Genomic DNA, 15,617 nt, shown 5'->3' on the forward strand with positions numbered 1-15,617 from the left:
GTATAATATAGTTAGTAGTTAAAACCTACAAGTCCTTTGTTGGACAACATCATTTAATGGAGTTATTACCCCTGATTGCCATTTCTTCCTGACTGGTGTCTCCAGCATATGACATGACTTTAACCATGATACAGTATGAATATAGTCATGTGTACCTTTATGCAGTATGAATATGGTCATGTGTACCTTTATGCAGTATGAATATGGTCATGTGTACCTTTATGCAGTATGAATATGGTCATGTGTACCTTTATGCAGTATGAATATGGTCATGTGTACCTTTATGCAGTATGAATATAGTCATGTGTACCTTTATGCAGTATGAATATAGTCATGTGTACCTTTATGCAGTATGAATATGGTCATGTGTACCTTTATGCAGTATGAATATGGTCATGTGTAAATGAAAATGACCATTATGCAATATGAGTATAGTCAAGTGTAAATGAACATTAGCCATTATGGAATATAAATATAGTAATGTGTAAGTGAACATAGCCATTATGCAATATGAGTATAGTCATGTGTAAATGAACATAACCATTTTGCCATATGTGAATAGTCATGTGTAAATGAACATAACCTTTATGCCATATGTGAACAGTTAAGTGTAAATGAACATAACCATTATGCAATATGTGTATAGTCGAGTCTATCTATAAATACGTTGATGCAGTCACACTTGACTATTAAGCAATCGGTGGTGCATGGTCAAAGATAAGGTAAAGACAGAAGTGATAGGACAGTCAGAAGAGTAATGATAGGAAAGGCAGAAATAAGTAAAAGAGTGTCATTGTACGTTTTCGTCCTTTCATGCTCAGACCAATCCAGCTACCGTAGCGGTGATGAGCTTTGGAACCTCAACTGTCATAGCCTTGAGAATCAATAGGTCTTACTTGTTGCTGACTAGTTCATTAGAAGTTGTTTTTAGAAAACGCCTGCTTGTGAGATACCAAGTCAGGAGCTTCTGCAATTAATGTTGGTAATTTGTTCCAAGTCCCTATTGTACACAGGAAGAAGCTGAACTTGAAACAATTTGTTGATACTGACTTTAATTGGAACTTTTTCCTGTGGTTTGCCCTAGTTTGGCTACATGCCAAGGTCAGGTATTTGTACACTGGTATGTCCACTGGGTTGTTCTCAATCTTGTACAACATGGTCAGTTGGGCCTTGCTTCACCTGGATTTGAGTGATTCCCACTGGAGATGATTCAACATTGCACTGACACTGCTAGTGTTATGATATTTATTTATGGCGAATCCAGCAGCTCTCCTTTGAACCATCTCCATCTTATTTATTAGATCTTTATTTTGTTGGTTCCACACAGTCAAGCAGTACTCAAGACCTTGTCAAACCAGAGTGAAACATGCCACACTTTTTACTTCTTTATTGTTGATTTGGAGGTTGCAGCACAGGAAACCAAGGTTACTGTTCCCTTTTTTCACTATCTTGTCTATGTGTCTTTTCCAAGAGAGGTCTCTGGACAATTCAACCCCAAGATATTTTCTTGTCTGCTCATTGGCTAACTTGTGCCCCTTAACTCATTCGGCCCGTGCACTGTTATCAGTATCTCTGCTGCTATGCCCCAGAAGCACTAAGGTGTGTCTCGCTGCTTGTGCCCCAGAGTTTTTACCTGTTTGAAATGTTTTGAAAACATCGTGCACATGCATTCACTCTTACCTTAATTTCTCTTCTTATATACAATTAAAATCCACGAATTTTTCACCATTTATTCCAAATGAATTTGTCTACACAGTAATTATCTTTTTTCCCTATTTGTCCAAGTCTTTCACAACATATTTATACACTATTTACAAAATTATGTGCAACATTTATCCACAAGAACTTTGTCATCATTGCTGTCAGCATCCTCATCTTCTGACGATTCAGTCTCAGAAACTTCTATGTCTGAATCTAAATCTCGCAAAATATCCAACTGCCAAACATATCTTTCCTCAGCTTGCTCAATATTTTCACAATCAAACCCGAGAAACTCCTCAATTTTGCTCTCATCAAAAATCACTCTTATGTCCGCCATCAATTACGATTTTTCATGAACAGAACAAGTGTAGTGAAACTGCTCTCAAACAGTAACCCTTGGCTTCTCAACAATTCAGATTTCCACAAATGAAAGTAAAATCATTTCTGATTGGTTTAATAGTTGTTTAGTTCTTGGAAAAAAACATTTCTAACCAATCAGATACATTGTATCTAACACACATTCATCACATCTGGAGACGGGATCGGTCATTGAATGCAGTAAACAATCCACGACTACAGGTGGGATTGGCCAATGAATGCAGAAACCGGACCACACCTACAGATGGGATTGGGGCTGAATGAGTTAAGAGTACATTCAGACAAGATTGTTGATTTCTTCCTGTAAACTCTTAGGATGCTTCATTTTTCTGGGTGGAACAACATATCTCAAGTTCTTTCCCAGAGGGCCAGTTGGTTCAGGTCTTCTTGAAGGATCTCACAGTCTTTGGAGACATTTATTTTCTGGTAGACTATATAAACATCTGCAAAATGTCTCCTGTCGGATTTGACGCTCACATGTAGATATTTGATGAACACCAGGAAGAGGATGGAACCCAAAACATTCCCTATTCCCTTGAGGTACCACACTAACAACCAGTGCTAGGTCTGATGTTGCTTCATCTACTATAACTCTCTGCGATCTGATAGGAAATCTCTGATCGATTTCTGGGTGTTATCCCTGATGCCATAATGGTCCAACTTTCTGAGGAGTCTTTCATGAGGGATACGATTGAAAGCCTTACTGAAGTCAAGGCAAGGATAGCAAGGTCATACTGCTTCTGGTGTCAGTGAACAGTCATTATGCAGTATGAATATAGTCAAGTGTAAATGAACATAGCCATTATGCAATATGAGTATAGTCATGTGTAAATGAACATAGCCATTATGCAATATGAGTATAGTCATGTGTAAATGAACATAGCCATTATGCAATATGAGTATAGTCATGTGTAAATGAACATAACCATTATGCAATATATGTATAGTCATGTGCAAATGAACATAGCCATTATGCAATATGAGCATAGTCATGTGCAAATAAACATAGCCATTATGCAATATGAGTATAGTCATGTGCAGCACATGCATCATAACTAGATGGTGTCAGAGTACATGGATGATCTCAGCACCACAATCAAGATGAAAAGAAAACCAAAACTTTTTAAAATTTAAGGATTATTTTCTGGTATGAAAGATTCTGGTAGTGAGACAGCACATTGTCCTGGTGTTTGTTTAGTTTCCATGCACATGGTTTGCCCAGTTATGCTGGTATTGCACAATGGTCATTGGCACCATATAGTTGACACATTTACCAGCTATGCTGGTATTGCACAGTGATCATGGGCACTAAATGGTTGACACATTTACCAGTTATGCTGGTAGTGCACAGCAATCATTGGCACTATGTGGTTGATACATTTACCAATCATGCTGGTATTGCACAATGATCATCGGCACTATATGGTTTGTTGGTTTGAACTACACATTTTCCAGTTTAAATAGTCAACATGCAAAAATGCGGGGTGGGTGGGGTGAGAAATTAAAATAATATGGACAAAAAAAATAAAACATTCTATGTTGCTAATTAATGATACCTCTTGTTTTTGCTGAGTATATTTTAGCAAGAAACAAGATATGAAGAAATAGTATTTTTGTAGAGTGTGCCTCGGAGTAGGCTACAAGATGATCAGTTTGGCATCTACGTGTGTGTTATCATGTCTGTCTATCCACTCCATAGATCATGGTTAGTGTTATTTAATTTCAGTTAACAGTTAAAGGTTCCTAACTTTTTAGTTACCGGTAAATACAATTCTGGCTTAACTGAGATGAAATACTTTGTTAACATGTCCATGCTGAAAGAGTTGATGTTGAGTTAGCACATCATTTCATGGCTAGGTCATAAATGGCTGATCAGCTTTTTGTTGCAGCTCATCACCTTGGATGCCAGCATGACAGTGGGAAAAGGAAACACACCCACCCCTTCCTCCGAGAAATGAACTCTCAATATGAATTCTGTACAAAATTCTATAATCCTAAAAAAGAAATATTTTGAAACAAATTTAACATTTCTCTATTAATGAAGGACCATCAGACTTGAAATGATTACGCCATCACAGTTTATTGGGAAGGGGTGCTGTGCCATCTATACCCACACAGAGCATATGTCCCATTACCCCCCATAAGAAAGTACTCTCCCCAACCTGCTACTTTTCCAACTATTACTATTTTATTTCTTATTCAGAACCCCCACATGTGTGAAAAACATTATCACATCTAAAACCCATACAGGGTGTTTTCAGATTTTTTTCCCCTAGTTTTTTTTATGTTTACTTTTTTCCCTTTTGTGATTAAAACTACTTACAACATTTCAGCAAAAAGAAGCAGGTAATGTAGACTTGAGGATTTTTGTCCACATGCATGTGTGTATATTTCCATGACCTGACTAAATTTCTTCAGCTTTGTTTTTTAATTTTAAAAAAGTTTTTTGTTGAAGGTTTTGAACTTTCAGGACTGGAAATGTTTTGGTCTGCAGTAGGGTCATTTGTGTTTTTACACAATTAGAAATTTCCTACATATCATTCCAGATTCCGAACTGGAACGCCACCAGTAACGCTCTATGTTGGCTCAAAAAAAACTACATGCTACTTAATGAAGGATCGCAGGCCTAAATGTTGTCTGGAATGGGCAAAAGTGAGTATTGCAAGATACAGGGATCTGACCACTAATTCTTTTTCCATCAGTATCAGTGTCATTGTTTGAGAAAATAAAATGTTATGTACTAGATGGGCCAGTATGCAACGTATACTTCTTCACTGATGTCCCTGTAAACATTTTGCAGCATTTTTTGTAGGAGGTAAATGTCCCTAAAGCTGGATGTCGTTAAAAGCTACCTTAATCACTGGTCTCACAACAAGTAGGCAAAGATAATTTTGACCTGCTGGAAAAAATTGAATTCATGCAAGTGCACAGACAGAATTTGTAATGAAATTAAAGGCACTAACAAAGGTCTCAGAAAATTCACAAAGACAAATTCCATGCCGATATAGTCATATAGATGGATCTCAAGATTTCCCACACTGCTGGGAAATTTACAAGAAAACCCAGAAAGATTAGGTTTTTTCCTTAAAGGAAAAGCCTTTAATTTTGTAAATATTTATCCAATAAAAAGGCAATGAATTATCAGCTGCAACTCAGTTGCATACAATTTTTTATAATTGAGTCATAATTGATATATATGAAGTTACATAAAAATTTATGATTGAGTTATAATTAATATGGAAAGTTAACTAAAAATGTATTGTGATAAATCTTTGAATATAATTTGCTAGTTTGCACCAGGAACATGCTGTTAAACATTATTGGCAGAAGTAGCCTTTGCCACCACTCCTGCCTCCAAGTTGCCATTGTGGTGAATGTTACTATCAGCCCTTACTAAATATGTAGGGGCCCTGAGTGGTCTAAAGCGCTCTCCATTACGGATCACTGCCATCTCACCTCTGTCTGTGTGGGTTCGAGTTTAGGATTCAGCCAATGTGGGTATGTGAGAAAGCTTGCTAGTAGCTTCTCGTGGGTTGATGGTTCTTTCCAGGGTTTTCCCGGGTCCTTCCTCAACCATTAATACTGGCTGCCATGCATAGCCTATCGTGTGCTGAAAAATGGCGTTAAACCACACAACAATAACAACTAAATATGTAGAAATCTTCCAACTGCTGGGTGCAGTTTTACTACAGAATCCCATGCTCTAGACATTCTTTCAGTGATTGTATTAAACATATAGTTCATATTCAGATTATCTTGAAATTAGATGTTAGGGCACCAAGCAGACAAAAGTGAATTTATTTTATTTTAAAATTTAAAAAAAAATATATAATGTTAATACAAATAATTTTGATGTCATTTTATCAAAATTTAAAACAACCCTTTTGTTAAAAAAATTCTTTATACACCTCTCCCTCGATAACTCGTGCAAAATGGGGTCCAAAAACATAGACAGTACTATAAGCAAGGGTGCACGTTATTGAGGGACTTCCATGACACCATGAAATGATGCCATCCTCACTGGACATCGAGAAAAATGTGAGGGGGGTAGCGAACTTGTCCGTTTAATGGTTGAATACTCATTTCAAAATCGCCTTGGGAATAAATGTCAATAAAGCACTTTTTCTAACAAAGTTTTTTCTTTTTATGGGGGCACTCACCAGATAATATGTACTTTTGAGAGAGTGACGTATATAAGGTGAAGTAGTTTGCATTTAAAACATGCACAGTGGAGAGAATGTTGGCATACCTCTATGCTACATTAATGTAATGTGGATGATATTTCTTTGGATATTGTACTTTTGGAAATTTTACATGATTTAAGCACACTGCTAACTAAAATGACTGCTCCCTTGTGTTAAAAATCAGTCTGAATTAGTCTAAAGTACACTATACATAACAGCTATTAAAATATGGAAAATGAATTTTGCCAGACTAGACAATACCAGCTTCTGAAAGTGCAATGAATAAATTACCAAATATATAAAATGTAAAAAAAGTTATCGGCTCTTTTTTATACAATTTACCTCTGAAGTTCAGGAAGTGAAAATGACCAAGTAGAGCTAGCACTTTTTTGAAAGGTGCACATTTGAAGTAAGGTCAAGCTGTATACTCTATAACCCATAGTACACCCATCAATCATACACCAAAATAAAGGGAATTAAAGGTTCTTTGCATTATACCTAAGATATACAAGGTCTTTTTTAAATAGCCAGTATAACCAGTGAGGAAAGCCGGGGAAATTCTTTTTCTTTAAAATCCTAACCCTATACAAAATACGAAACTGTAGAGGGCCACCTATGTAAAAATGACCTTTATGGTCAAGATACCCAACTGCTGAGAGATCATTGACATTACTCCCAAATGATTTCAACATCTGTCATGTGTACGCGAAAACATTACATGACTGATTTAAGTAGCTGTTGAGTGGTCTGGTTCCCTGCTTTGCTCACTAATTTAGTGGAATGTAAGTAGTATTCTGACCAGGAAACCAGACTAGTTATTGATTCAAATTCACAATCAAACAAGATTTTTTTATATTAAAATATGGAACATCTAGTTTGTGAAACAGCCATCATTGTCTAAAGTCAATTTTTTAAAATTGTTTTATTAGTAAAATATTGATGCCATGATTTAATTGCAAGTAATAGTGAAACATCTTCTCATCCTTGAGGAAATTTCAGAGTGCCAATTCAGTAGTTACAAATTAACTACAAACTCTGAAACTAGCTTCTCATTAATAAAACGTATCTGTGAAACAGAATTTTATGTCATCCAGTATTCATTATGCTTGGTTGTCTTGCTATTGTTAATCACGTTTGTGAATGAGTACTATGCTATTTTAAGGTAGTTTAATTATATTATGTTCACACGAAAACAAAACATTTTTTTTTAACAGTGTTCAATTGATCACTTGAAATGAGTTGACCTGACAGAACTCTTTTCCTCTGTATTCAAGCATTATGAGTGAGGTGATCTTGTGAGTTTCATATTGTGATGAGCTGTTGGATTTATTATGAATCTAATAACAGGAAGATATTGGATTTATTATCACTAAAGACAGATGAAATGAAGATATGCACCCAAAAAATTGTGATGTGTCTCAACCAATATATATACAAACTGTAGTTTAAAGGGGGATGTATCTGATTAGAGGATCAAAGATCAGCTATTCTAGAAATAGCGACTTGCATACTTTATGAGGTTCTTCAAAACTGTTGATGTTTAGACATGGATGTAATTATTAGAACAGGTGGCTACAATTACAGACAGGAATATAAATAACTGCTAATAAACATCTTTCAGGATAAATAGATCTGTTCCATTTCCCTGGTAACACCAGAACACTTGAACATTCTGTTTTTCAGCATTGTGAACACTGTAAATACAAGAATGCAAATGATGAGAGATGGAATCGGAATCTGATTATCTTGGCAGCCGAGCATGCCAACAATGGAATATACAACTTCATCGTGCCTCTTCGGTCCGAATTCCTTGGGATGAGAACTCTAAGTCCAATCATACTGCTACTTGAAGAAGAGTATGTATAGATATGATATTAATTCTTTAGAAATTTGAAAATAAAGGATTTTATTAATTTTTATGGTATTTCTTGCAAACAAGTCTAGTTTAAATGCATAGGACATATTGGTTTCCCATTTTAAATGGACATTATGTATGGAATTCACTTTTTTCAGCTTGTTCACCAGTCATCTGTCATGTCCATCCCATTTTTACATTCCGTTCCAATTACTGCAATGAAATTTGTAGCGTGGGTGTATCTTGGCATGATCATATATCACAATTTTGTTTTTTCTAAACACTTTACATTAATATTCCTTTTAAATTGTGACTGTATTATATCTCTTACTAGGATCAATACTGGATTATAATATATGGGCAAAAATAGCTGTCTGAATAAGGCAAAGTTAACAAATATATTGAGTTCAGAGTGATTGTAGAAAGGTCAAAATAGTCACTGTAAACTTATGTTTTTGCATATCTTCATGTGTGATGATTAAGTTCATGATGAAATAGTATTAAAACTTGAGTTTAAAAAAGATTGAAGTTGTTGTTATTTCACTTACGAAAGACAGTTTTAGAAACCTTTGAAAGTAGGTTATCTTATATAATCGGCAACTGTTTTCCATAGCAAGTTATCTTTACATTCATTTATTGAATGAAATATTGAATGAAATGTTGGATAAAATTGTCAGTTTTATTAGTGATCGACCAGAATTTGCCCATTTAGTCATAGTTTAGTTCTGTTTAGTTTATAAAAATTACATTTACGTTCTTGTTTTTTCTCAAGGATCATTTGTAAATTTTGGTGTAGATTACTTCAATAACAGTGTAATTTCTGACAGTTATGAGAGCACCAGAACTGACTACAGAACATAAAACTTCTTTTCTAACTTCCCACCTTCTTTGAAGTTAAAACTGACACACAACTCAGTAGTTTCTTTGATTATATCTACATTGTACCAGAACAAGGGGTTGTTGTGGGGATGTTGTGAAATCAGAACAAGGGATCGTCAGCTTGGCTTTTTGGGCATGTTTAGGCTAAATGACAATGTCAGGAGCAACTTTTGTGCCCAAATCACTCCCTCGCATGGACTCAGAACTTAGTCCCACAAGACTTGCAGTGTAGGTGTACCTTTGACTTTGTGCTGAAACTAAAACTGGATTATTTCGACTCATAGTCTTAGCTGCATTTTCATTACCATTTATACAGTTGATTAAAGGCTTGTAAGTTGAGTAAGCTGCATTTTAATTACCATTTATACTGTTGATTAGTCACTTTTGAGTCCTGGGGCCCCGAGTGGCCAAGTGGTCTAAAGCGCTCACCGTTACGGATCACTGCCATCTCACCTCTGTCTGCATGAGTTCAAGTCTCAGGCTCGGCTAATGTGGGTACATGAGAAAGCCTGCCAGTAGCTTCTCGTGGGTCGGTGGTTCTTCCCGGGGTTTTCCAGGGTTCTTCTCCACCAATTATACTGGCCGCCATGTATAGCCTATCTTGTCTCACCAATTATACTGGCCGCCATGTATAGCCTATCTTGTGCTGAAAAATGGCGTTAAACCATACAACAACAACAACTTTTGAGTCCAGCTGCTTTTTGGCCAAGTGGTATCTTGTGGCCTGCAGAATAATTGGCATGACAAGGTGACATGAGAGATAACAAAGGTGGTATGGCCCTTGTCCCATCAAAAATTCTTTCATGCAGCCTTCAGGGTGGTTGGAGTTGGAGACCCTGGCCTTGAGATTTCAAAGTGTTTTAAATCAAAATTCTTCAGATAATTGGCAGACTTTGATCCAGGATTCTGACAATGGATTATTGTTGATCCAGGATTCTGACATTGGATTAATGTTGATCCAGGATTCTGACAATGGATTAATGTAGAAATTGTTATGGTTTGAAACTAACAATAGTCAGAGACTATTTGATTTCACCAGACTAAAATCTGTGCATTAGTATTAGTCTAATTGGACTAAGGAAAATTTTATTTTAAATTTAAGCTCAGCAGAACAGGTAGGGACGGGCTGCTGCCTTCTGAATCTGCAAGGATAGTGATTGTTTTTCCACTGATTTTAGTTTATTTAAACTACATTCTCTAAACATGCTTGATAGTTAAACCGTATATGCCTCTAAACACGATTTGACAAATATTATTAAAACTTAAAAGCAACTTGTTTAAATTGGTTTATTAGTTAATAAATTAAAGTACATTCTGAAACAAACTTTTAGTATAAAACCAGTTTCTAGAATATACTTGTCATTTGCTTGCCTGTGTGTTTATTATTTTTCTTTAAAAAATACATGGGGAAGATTATTATTATTATTATTATTATTATTATTGATCTAAATATTCTGAATGCTCATATTTGTTTGTCAACACTGTAAGTACATGTCATAATATTATTCAGACTTTCCAACAGCTATTTTCCCATTTCCAAGTTAATGTTAAGAAGATAGCCTTGTTTCCATTTTTAGCAATATATATCATGAACAGCAATTCATCCAAATTTGTTCTAATTTTGAGTACAAGAACTTTCCAGATACCCAAATTGTTTTCAAAGCTAAAAAAAAAGAAAAGATTCAGGTTGGCTCTGAAATAAAGGAATGCTTTTCCCGTACTTACAAACTTGTTTGTGTAGATGACCATAAGGAGCGTGAAATCGCTTTGACTTCCCATCTTATCTCATGGATAAACTGTCACTAGGCAGCTGGAAAAATAGCTGACATGCTCCACTGATTGTGATTACTAAGTGTATATGATCTTTACAATTCACATACTCCATAAAGTGGATTAATTTGCAAGGTATAAAGTTGTATATGGGTTATTATCTTTGTTTTCTCTTTTCCAATAAGCTAAACTGGGTTGACTTTGAGATATAGTGGTCATCATCTCTTTCACAAGTTCTTGTCTAGTTTTATTCAGTGACATATCTCTCCTTTATTATTTGGAGATAGTTACGTCTTTCTCCTAGAGTATCATTACAAATGTGGTCTGTAGTTACTTTTTTGGGAACTAGTCTAAGTGATTTGGCTTGTATGCATACTTGCCATACTTAGAGATGCAGTGTTGATGTCGCTTGAAGCTTTTGGATTACTTTTCAGATTTTTAGAGATTTTATAAGTTAATATGAATAGATGTATAGAATTATATCATTTAGGGCCAGTTCACATTTGTCTCCAGTCAATCTTACTACATGTACACAAGGAACAGACTGACACGGCTTTACAGGGTTTTACAAGCAAAAATCAAATACTAGAAATACCAGAATACTTTATTTGTAAAAGAAAACGTTGAAAGATGATCATAAAAGTGTTCTTTATTGGCAAGCAAGGATACAATGCAACCTAGTTTACCTAGACAACTTCCAACCAGCATTGAACTTGCCAGTTGAACTTGGTACACAATCCTTACACTAAGATTATCTATTTTTCAGACAAAATATTTCAGGGAAATTAATCATTTAGTACATGAATTATATGGACATAGAGAAAAGCAATTTTTTAATATGGGGATATTTTAGGTCTGATTTTTGACAGTATAATTCATTGGGTTTTCATATTTTAATTTGGGTTACCATATCTATTTGCTTATAAGTCCAGTCTAGCAGCAAGCAGCATAGACCTTGTTATGCCAATTCATAATGTACAGGCAGATGAGGGTCTGTGTTGTTTGTTCTTCTCATTACTCCCAACAAACTGCATTAACCCAGAGCTGCCAGCACATTATGTGGCAGCAGATCTGGGTCTGTGCAGTTTGCAGTTGGTTCCAGCTTCTGAATGAGTATGTGTGGTATCTATCATGCCTTTTTATCCATGTATTTACATTGATTTACATTGATACAATCTCAAATTTCAGTTGATACAATCTCATATTTCAGTTGATACAATCTCATATTTCAGTTGATACAATCTCATATTTCAGTTGATACAATCTCAAATTTCAGTTGATACAATCTCATATTTCAGTTGATACAATCTCATATTTCAGTTGATACAATCTCAAATTTCAGTTGATACACAATCTCAAATTTCAGTTGATACAATCTCATATCTCATATTTCAGTTGATACAATCTCATATTTCAGTTGATACAATCTCAAATTTCAGTTGATACAATCTCATATTTCAGTTGATACAATCTCAAATTTCAGTTGATACAATCTCATATTTCAGTTGATACAATCTCATATTTCAGTTGATACAATCTCAGTTACCTGCATTTTTTTTCCAGACCTCACTACATATTTTTGGAAGCAATATCTCATTTTCCTCTAGTCTATTGGATGATAGGAAAGATTACAAGGTAAGTGGAATAATCATGTAGATTTTGCATTGATGCAAGATAGGGTGCCATTTATCAAGGAACTCAAGGAAGAAATAAACTTATCTTCAGTTTATATCAACATATAATACTCGACTACTTCCAAACCCACCCATGGCAGTTTGTACACTTCACAAAGTTCATTCTTTTGTTATGGTATTAATTTTTAGAATGGTATTGGCCATTATCAGGTGCTGTATATTGACATGAAAGAGCAGAGAAACAGTCATACACTTATTTATTGTAAAGAATTCAGACATTATATAACAAATGTTCAGAGCACTATCCAAAATGGCCGACTGTTGTCACGCAATGAAATGGAGTGAAATTAGCAAGATTTTAAAATGTATTATATCATGTGTGCATCACGTGTCAGAACTACCTTTACCCTCAACCTTTTGGGCTCATACATTATACAAACCAAAAATTTATGTTACATTAGCATTTTTTCTGCCACATATATAATATGATCTGATTCATGATGCTTTGTAAATAAACTTGATGTGTAAAACAAACAATAATATGATGGAACACGAGTTTTAATATAAATGAACATGAAGATCTACTTTGAATTTTGTAAGCTTTATTGTTTTTGCAACAGTGTGGATGACTTGTTGAAGGCAGGAATTAACAAGGCAAGTCACTTGGTAATCGTGAACAGAGAGACTTCAAGTACAAATAATGAAGATTACCTCGTAGATGCAGAGACCATTGTGGCAGTTCAGACTATATCCAAGTAAGTACACATTTTTAATACTTGTATCATCTTGTACCCTAACAGATATGTTTAGTATATTTTTGCATGTTATTTTGCGGAATCAGGATTAGAATTTCTTCAGATATATGAATTCACTTGTAGTTTTTTGATTGATGATCTTAAGAAAGAGATAGAAGGTTGCTGTGCGAGTTAATCAGTCATTTTTAAACTATAGACTTGTTTAGTTATTCCCTCACATGGTGAGACATATTAGATGCTGCTTTTTGGAAGTACCAGCATAGCATCAGCTGTATTATTTTCGAGTGTTTTGAAAGTCTTGCATGTTGTACATCAGTTGCCACATTCCGTTGGCACTCTGGTAGAACATTAGTTTATATTTGGATTTGCTTGGATTCCTGTCCCATTGAAATAAGCAGAAAGCTGTAGTTTGTGTCCAAATAACTGAGTGAATGCAGTACATCCATTATGTATCTAAGCAAATGATTGGATTCGTGCAGACATTTTTGTATGTGACATCATATAATGTACCCATGTGTTGTGCACTAAGCTTTAAATAGAAAACCCTATCAACAGACAATTGCTTAACAGTGGTTGATATTAAATTAATTGTAAAGAAATTAAAGCGTTATATTTAAAGTTCAGTACAAAAAATTATGATGGAAATAGGTTTTTAGATAACTAAATTATTCTTTTATAAGAATGTTATGTCTAACTTGTTGTTGTTGTTGTAGTGGGGCTTAATGCCATTTCTCAGCACACGATAGGCTATACATGGCAGCAAGTATAATTGATGGAGGAAGAACCTGGGAAAACCCCAGGAGGAACCACCAACCCATGAGAAGCTACTGGTAAGCTTTCTTACATGCCCACGTTAGCTGAATCTGAGGCTCGAACCCATGCAGTAAATCTAACCTGGATTGATTTATATGGAATCCTTTATAAAACCAGTCTCTTGGAATGGCACTAGTAACCATATTCTGTCTTCAAGAAAGAGTCCAAGAAAGGTTGTTACACTTTCTGCCATTAACCCAAAGTACTTTTAGCCAGACATTTTTGTCGTGTTTTCCAATGTTTTGAGCTTTTGAGGCACCAGGCTAAAAATAAGCTTTACGGCAGGACTGAGCAAGTCATTCAAGTCATGATGGGTGTGTGAGAAATAATAATGATGCATGTGTGAGAAATTAGGGTTGATACTGATGTGTGTGTGAGAAATTATGGTTGATACTGATGGGTGTGTGAAAAATTAGGGTTGATACTGATGGGTGTGTGAAAAATTAGGGTTGATACTGATGAGTCTGTAATAAATTAGGGTTGATACTGATTGGTGTGTGGGAAATTAGGGTTGATGCTGATAGGTGTGTGAGAAATTAGGGTTGATATTGAAGGGTATGTGAGAAATTAGGGTTAATATTGAAGGGTATGTGAGAAATTAGGGTTAATACTGGATTAAACTGTTTGGTGTTAGGACTTACTATTTTACTAGAATAGAGTGAAGTGGTTTGATTATGTGTGTTAGATTATGCGTGTTGGATTATGTGTGTTGGATTATGTGTGTTTGATTATGCATGTTGGATTATGTGTGTTGGATTATGCATGCAGCTATGAGCAGCATATTTTATGTGTTTTATCTCCAGCTTTTGCTTGAGTCTTGAGTATTTTTGACCTTTTTTTAACCAGTCTCCAGCACTCCTGCAAGGGAGACATAATCTCCAGGTTTGTTTACATTGTAGCAAATAAGGTTATATTGACATTATATCACATGCATAATGATAATGTAATAAGTTTTTATACATTATAGCAAATAAGGTTATATTGACATATCACATACATAATGATAATGTAATAAGTTTTTATACATTATAGCAAATAAGGTTATATTGACATTATATCACATGCATAATGATAATGTGATAAGTTTATATACATTATAGCAAATAAGGTTATATTGACATTATATCACATGCATAATGATAATGTAATAAGTTTTTATACATTATAGCAAATAAGGTTATATTGACATTATATCACATGCATAATGATAATGTGATAAGTTTATATACATTATAGCAAATAAGGTTATATTGACATTATATCACATGCATAATGATAATGTAATAAGTTTTTATACATTATAGCAAATAAGGTTATATTGACATTATATCACATGCATAATGATAATGTGATAAGTTTATATACATTATAGCAAATAAGGTTATATTGACATATCACATACATAATGATAATGTAATAAGTTTTTATACATTATAGCAAATAAGGTTATATTGACATTATATCGCGTGATAATGATAATGTGATAAGTTTATATACATTACAGCAAATAAGGTTATATTGACATATCACATACATAATGATAATATCCTAACTTTTTAAACATTGTAGCAAATAAGGTTGTATTGGTAAAATTTCAAATACATAATGATAATATGTTTACTTTTTAAATGAAAATGGATAATTACAA

At 34.6% G+C, this 15,617-nt stretch overlaps 1 protein-coding gene across 4 annotated transcripts in view; it reads left to right on the plus strand.

The window, feature by feature from the left end:
- LOC149771454 (potassium channel subfamily T member 2-like) overlaps window positions 1-15,617 on the plus strand; it is a 274,764-nt gene that overhangs the window by 219,518 nt on the left and 39,629 nt on the right. For all 4 annotated transcript variants that reach the window (XM_089948424.1, XM_089948427.1, XM_089948425.1 and 1 more), the window contains 4 exons: window positions 4,626-4,731; window positions 7,947-8,119; window positions 12,331-12,402; window positions 13,022-13,156. In XM_089948424.1, the coding sequence (XP_089804550.1) occupies window positions 4,626-4,731; window positions 7,947-8,119; window positions 12,331-12,402; window positions 13,022-13,156 (486 nt within the window). The remainder of the gene's footprint in view (window positions 1-4,625; window positions 4,732-7,946; window positions 8,120-12,330; window positions 12,403-13,021; window positions 13,157-15,617) is intronic.

The sequence above is a fragment of the Sinohyriopsis cumingii genome, unplaced genomic scaffold (assembly GCF_028554795.1).
Source record: "Sinohyriopsis cumingii isolate HCF-2022 unplaced genomic scaffold, ASM2855479v2 utg001837l, whole genome shotgun sequence".
In the NCBI taxonomy this organism is placed as follows: Eukaryota; Metazoa; Mollusca; class Bivalvia; order Unionida; family Unionidae; genus Sinohyriopsis; species Sinohyriopsis cumingii.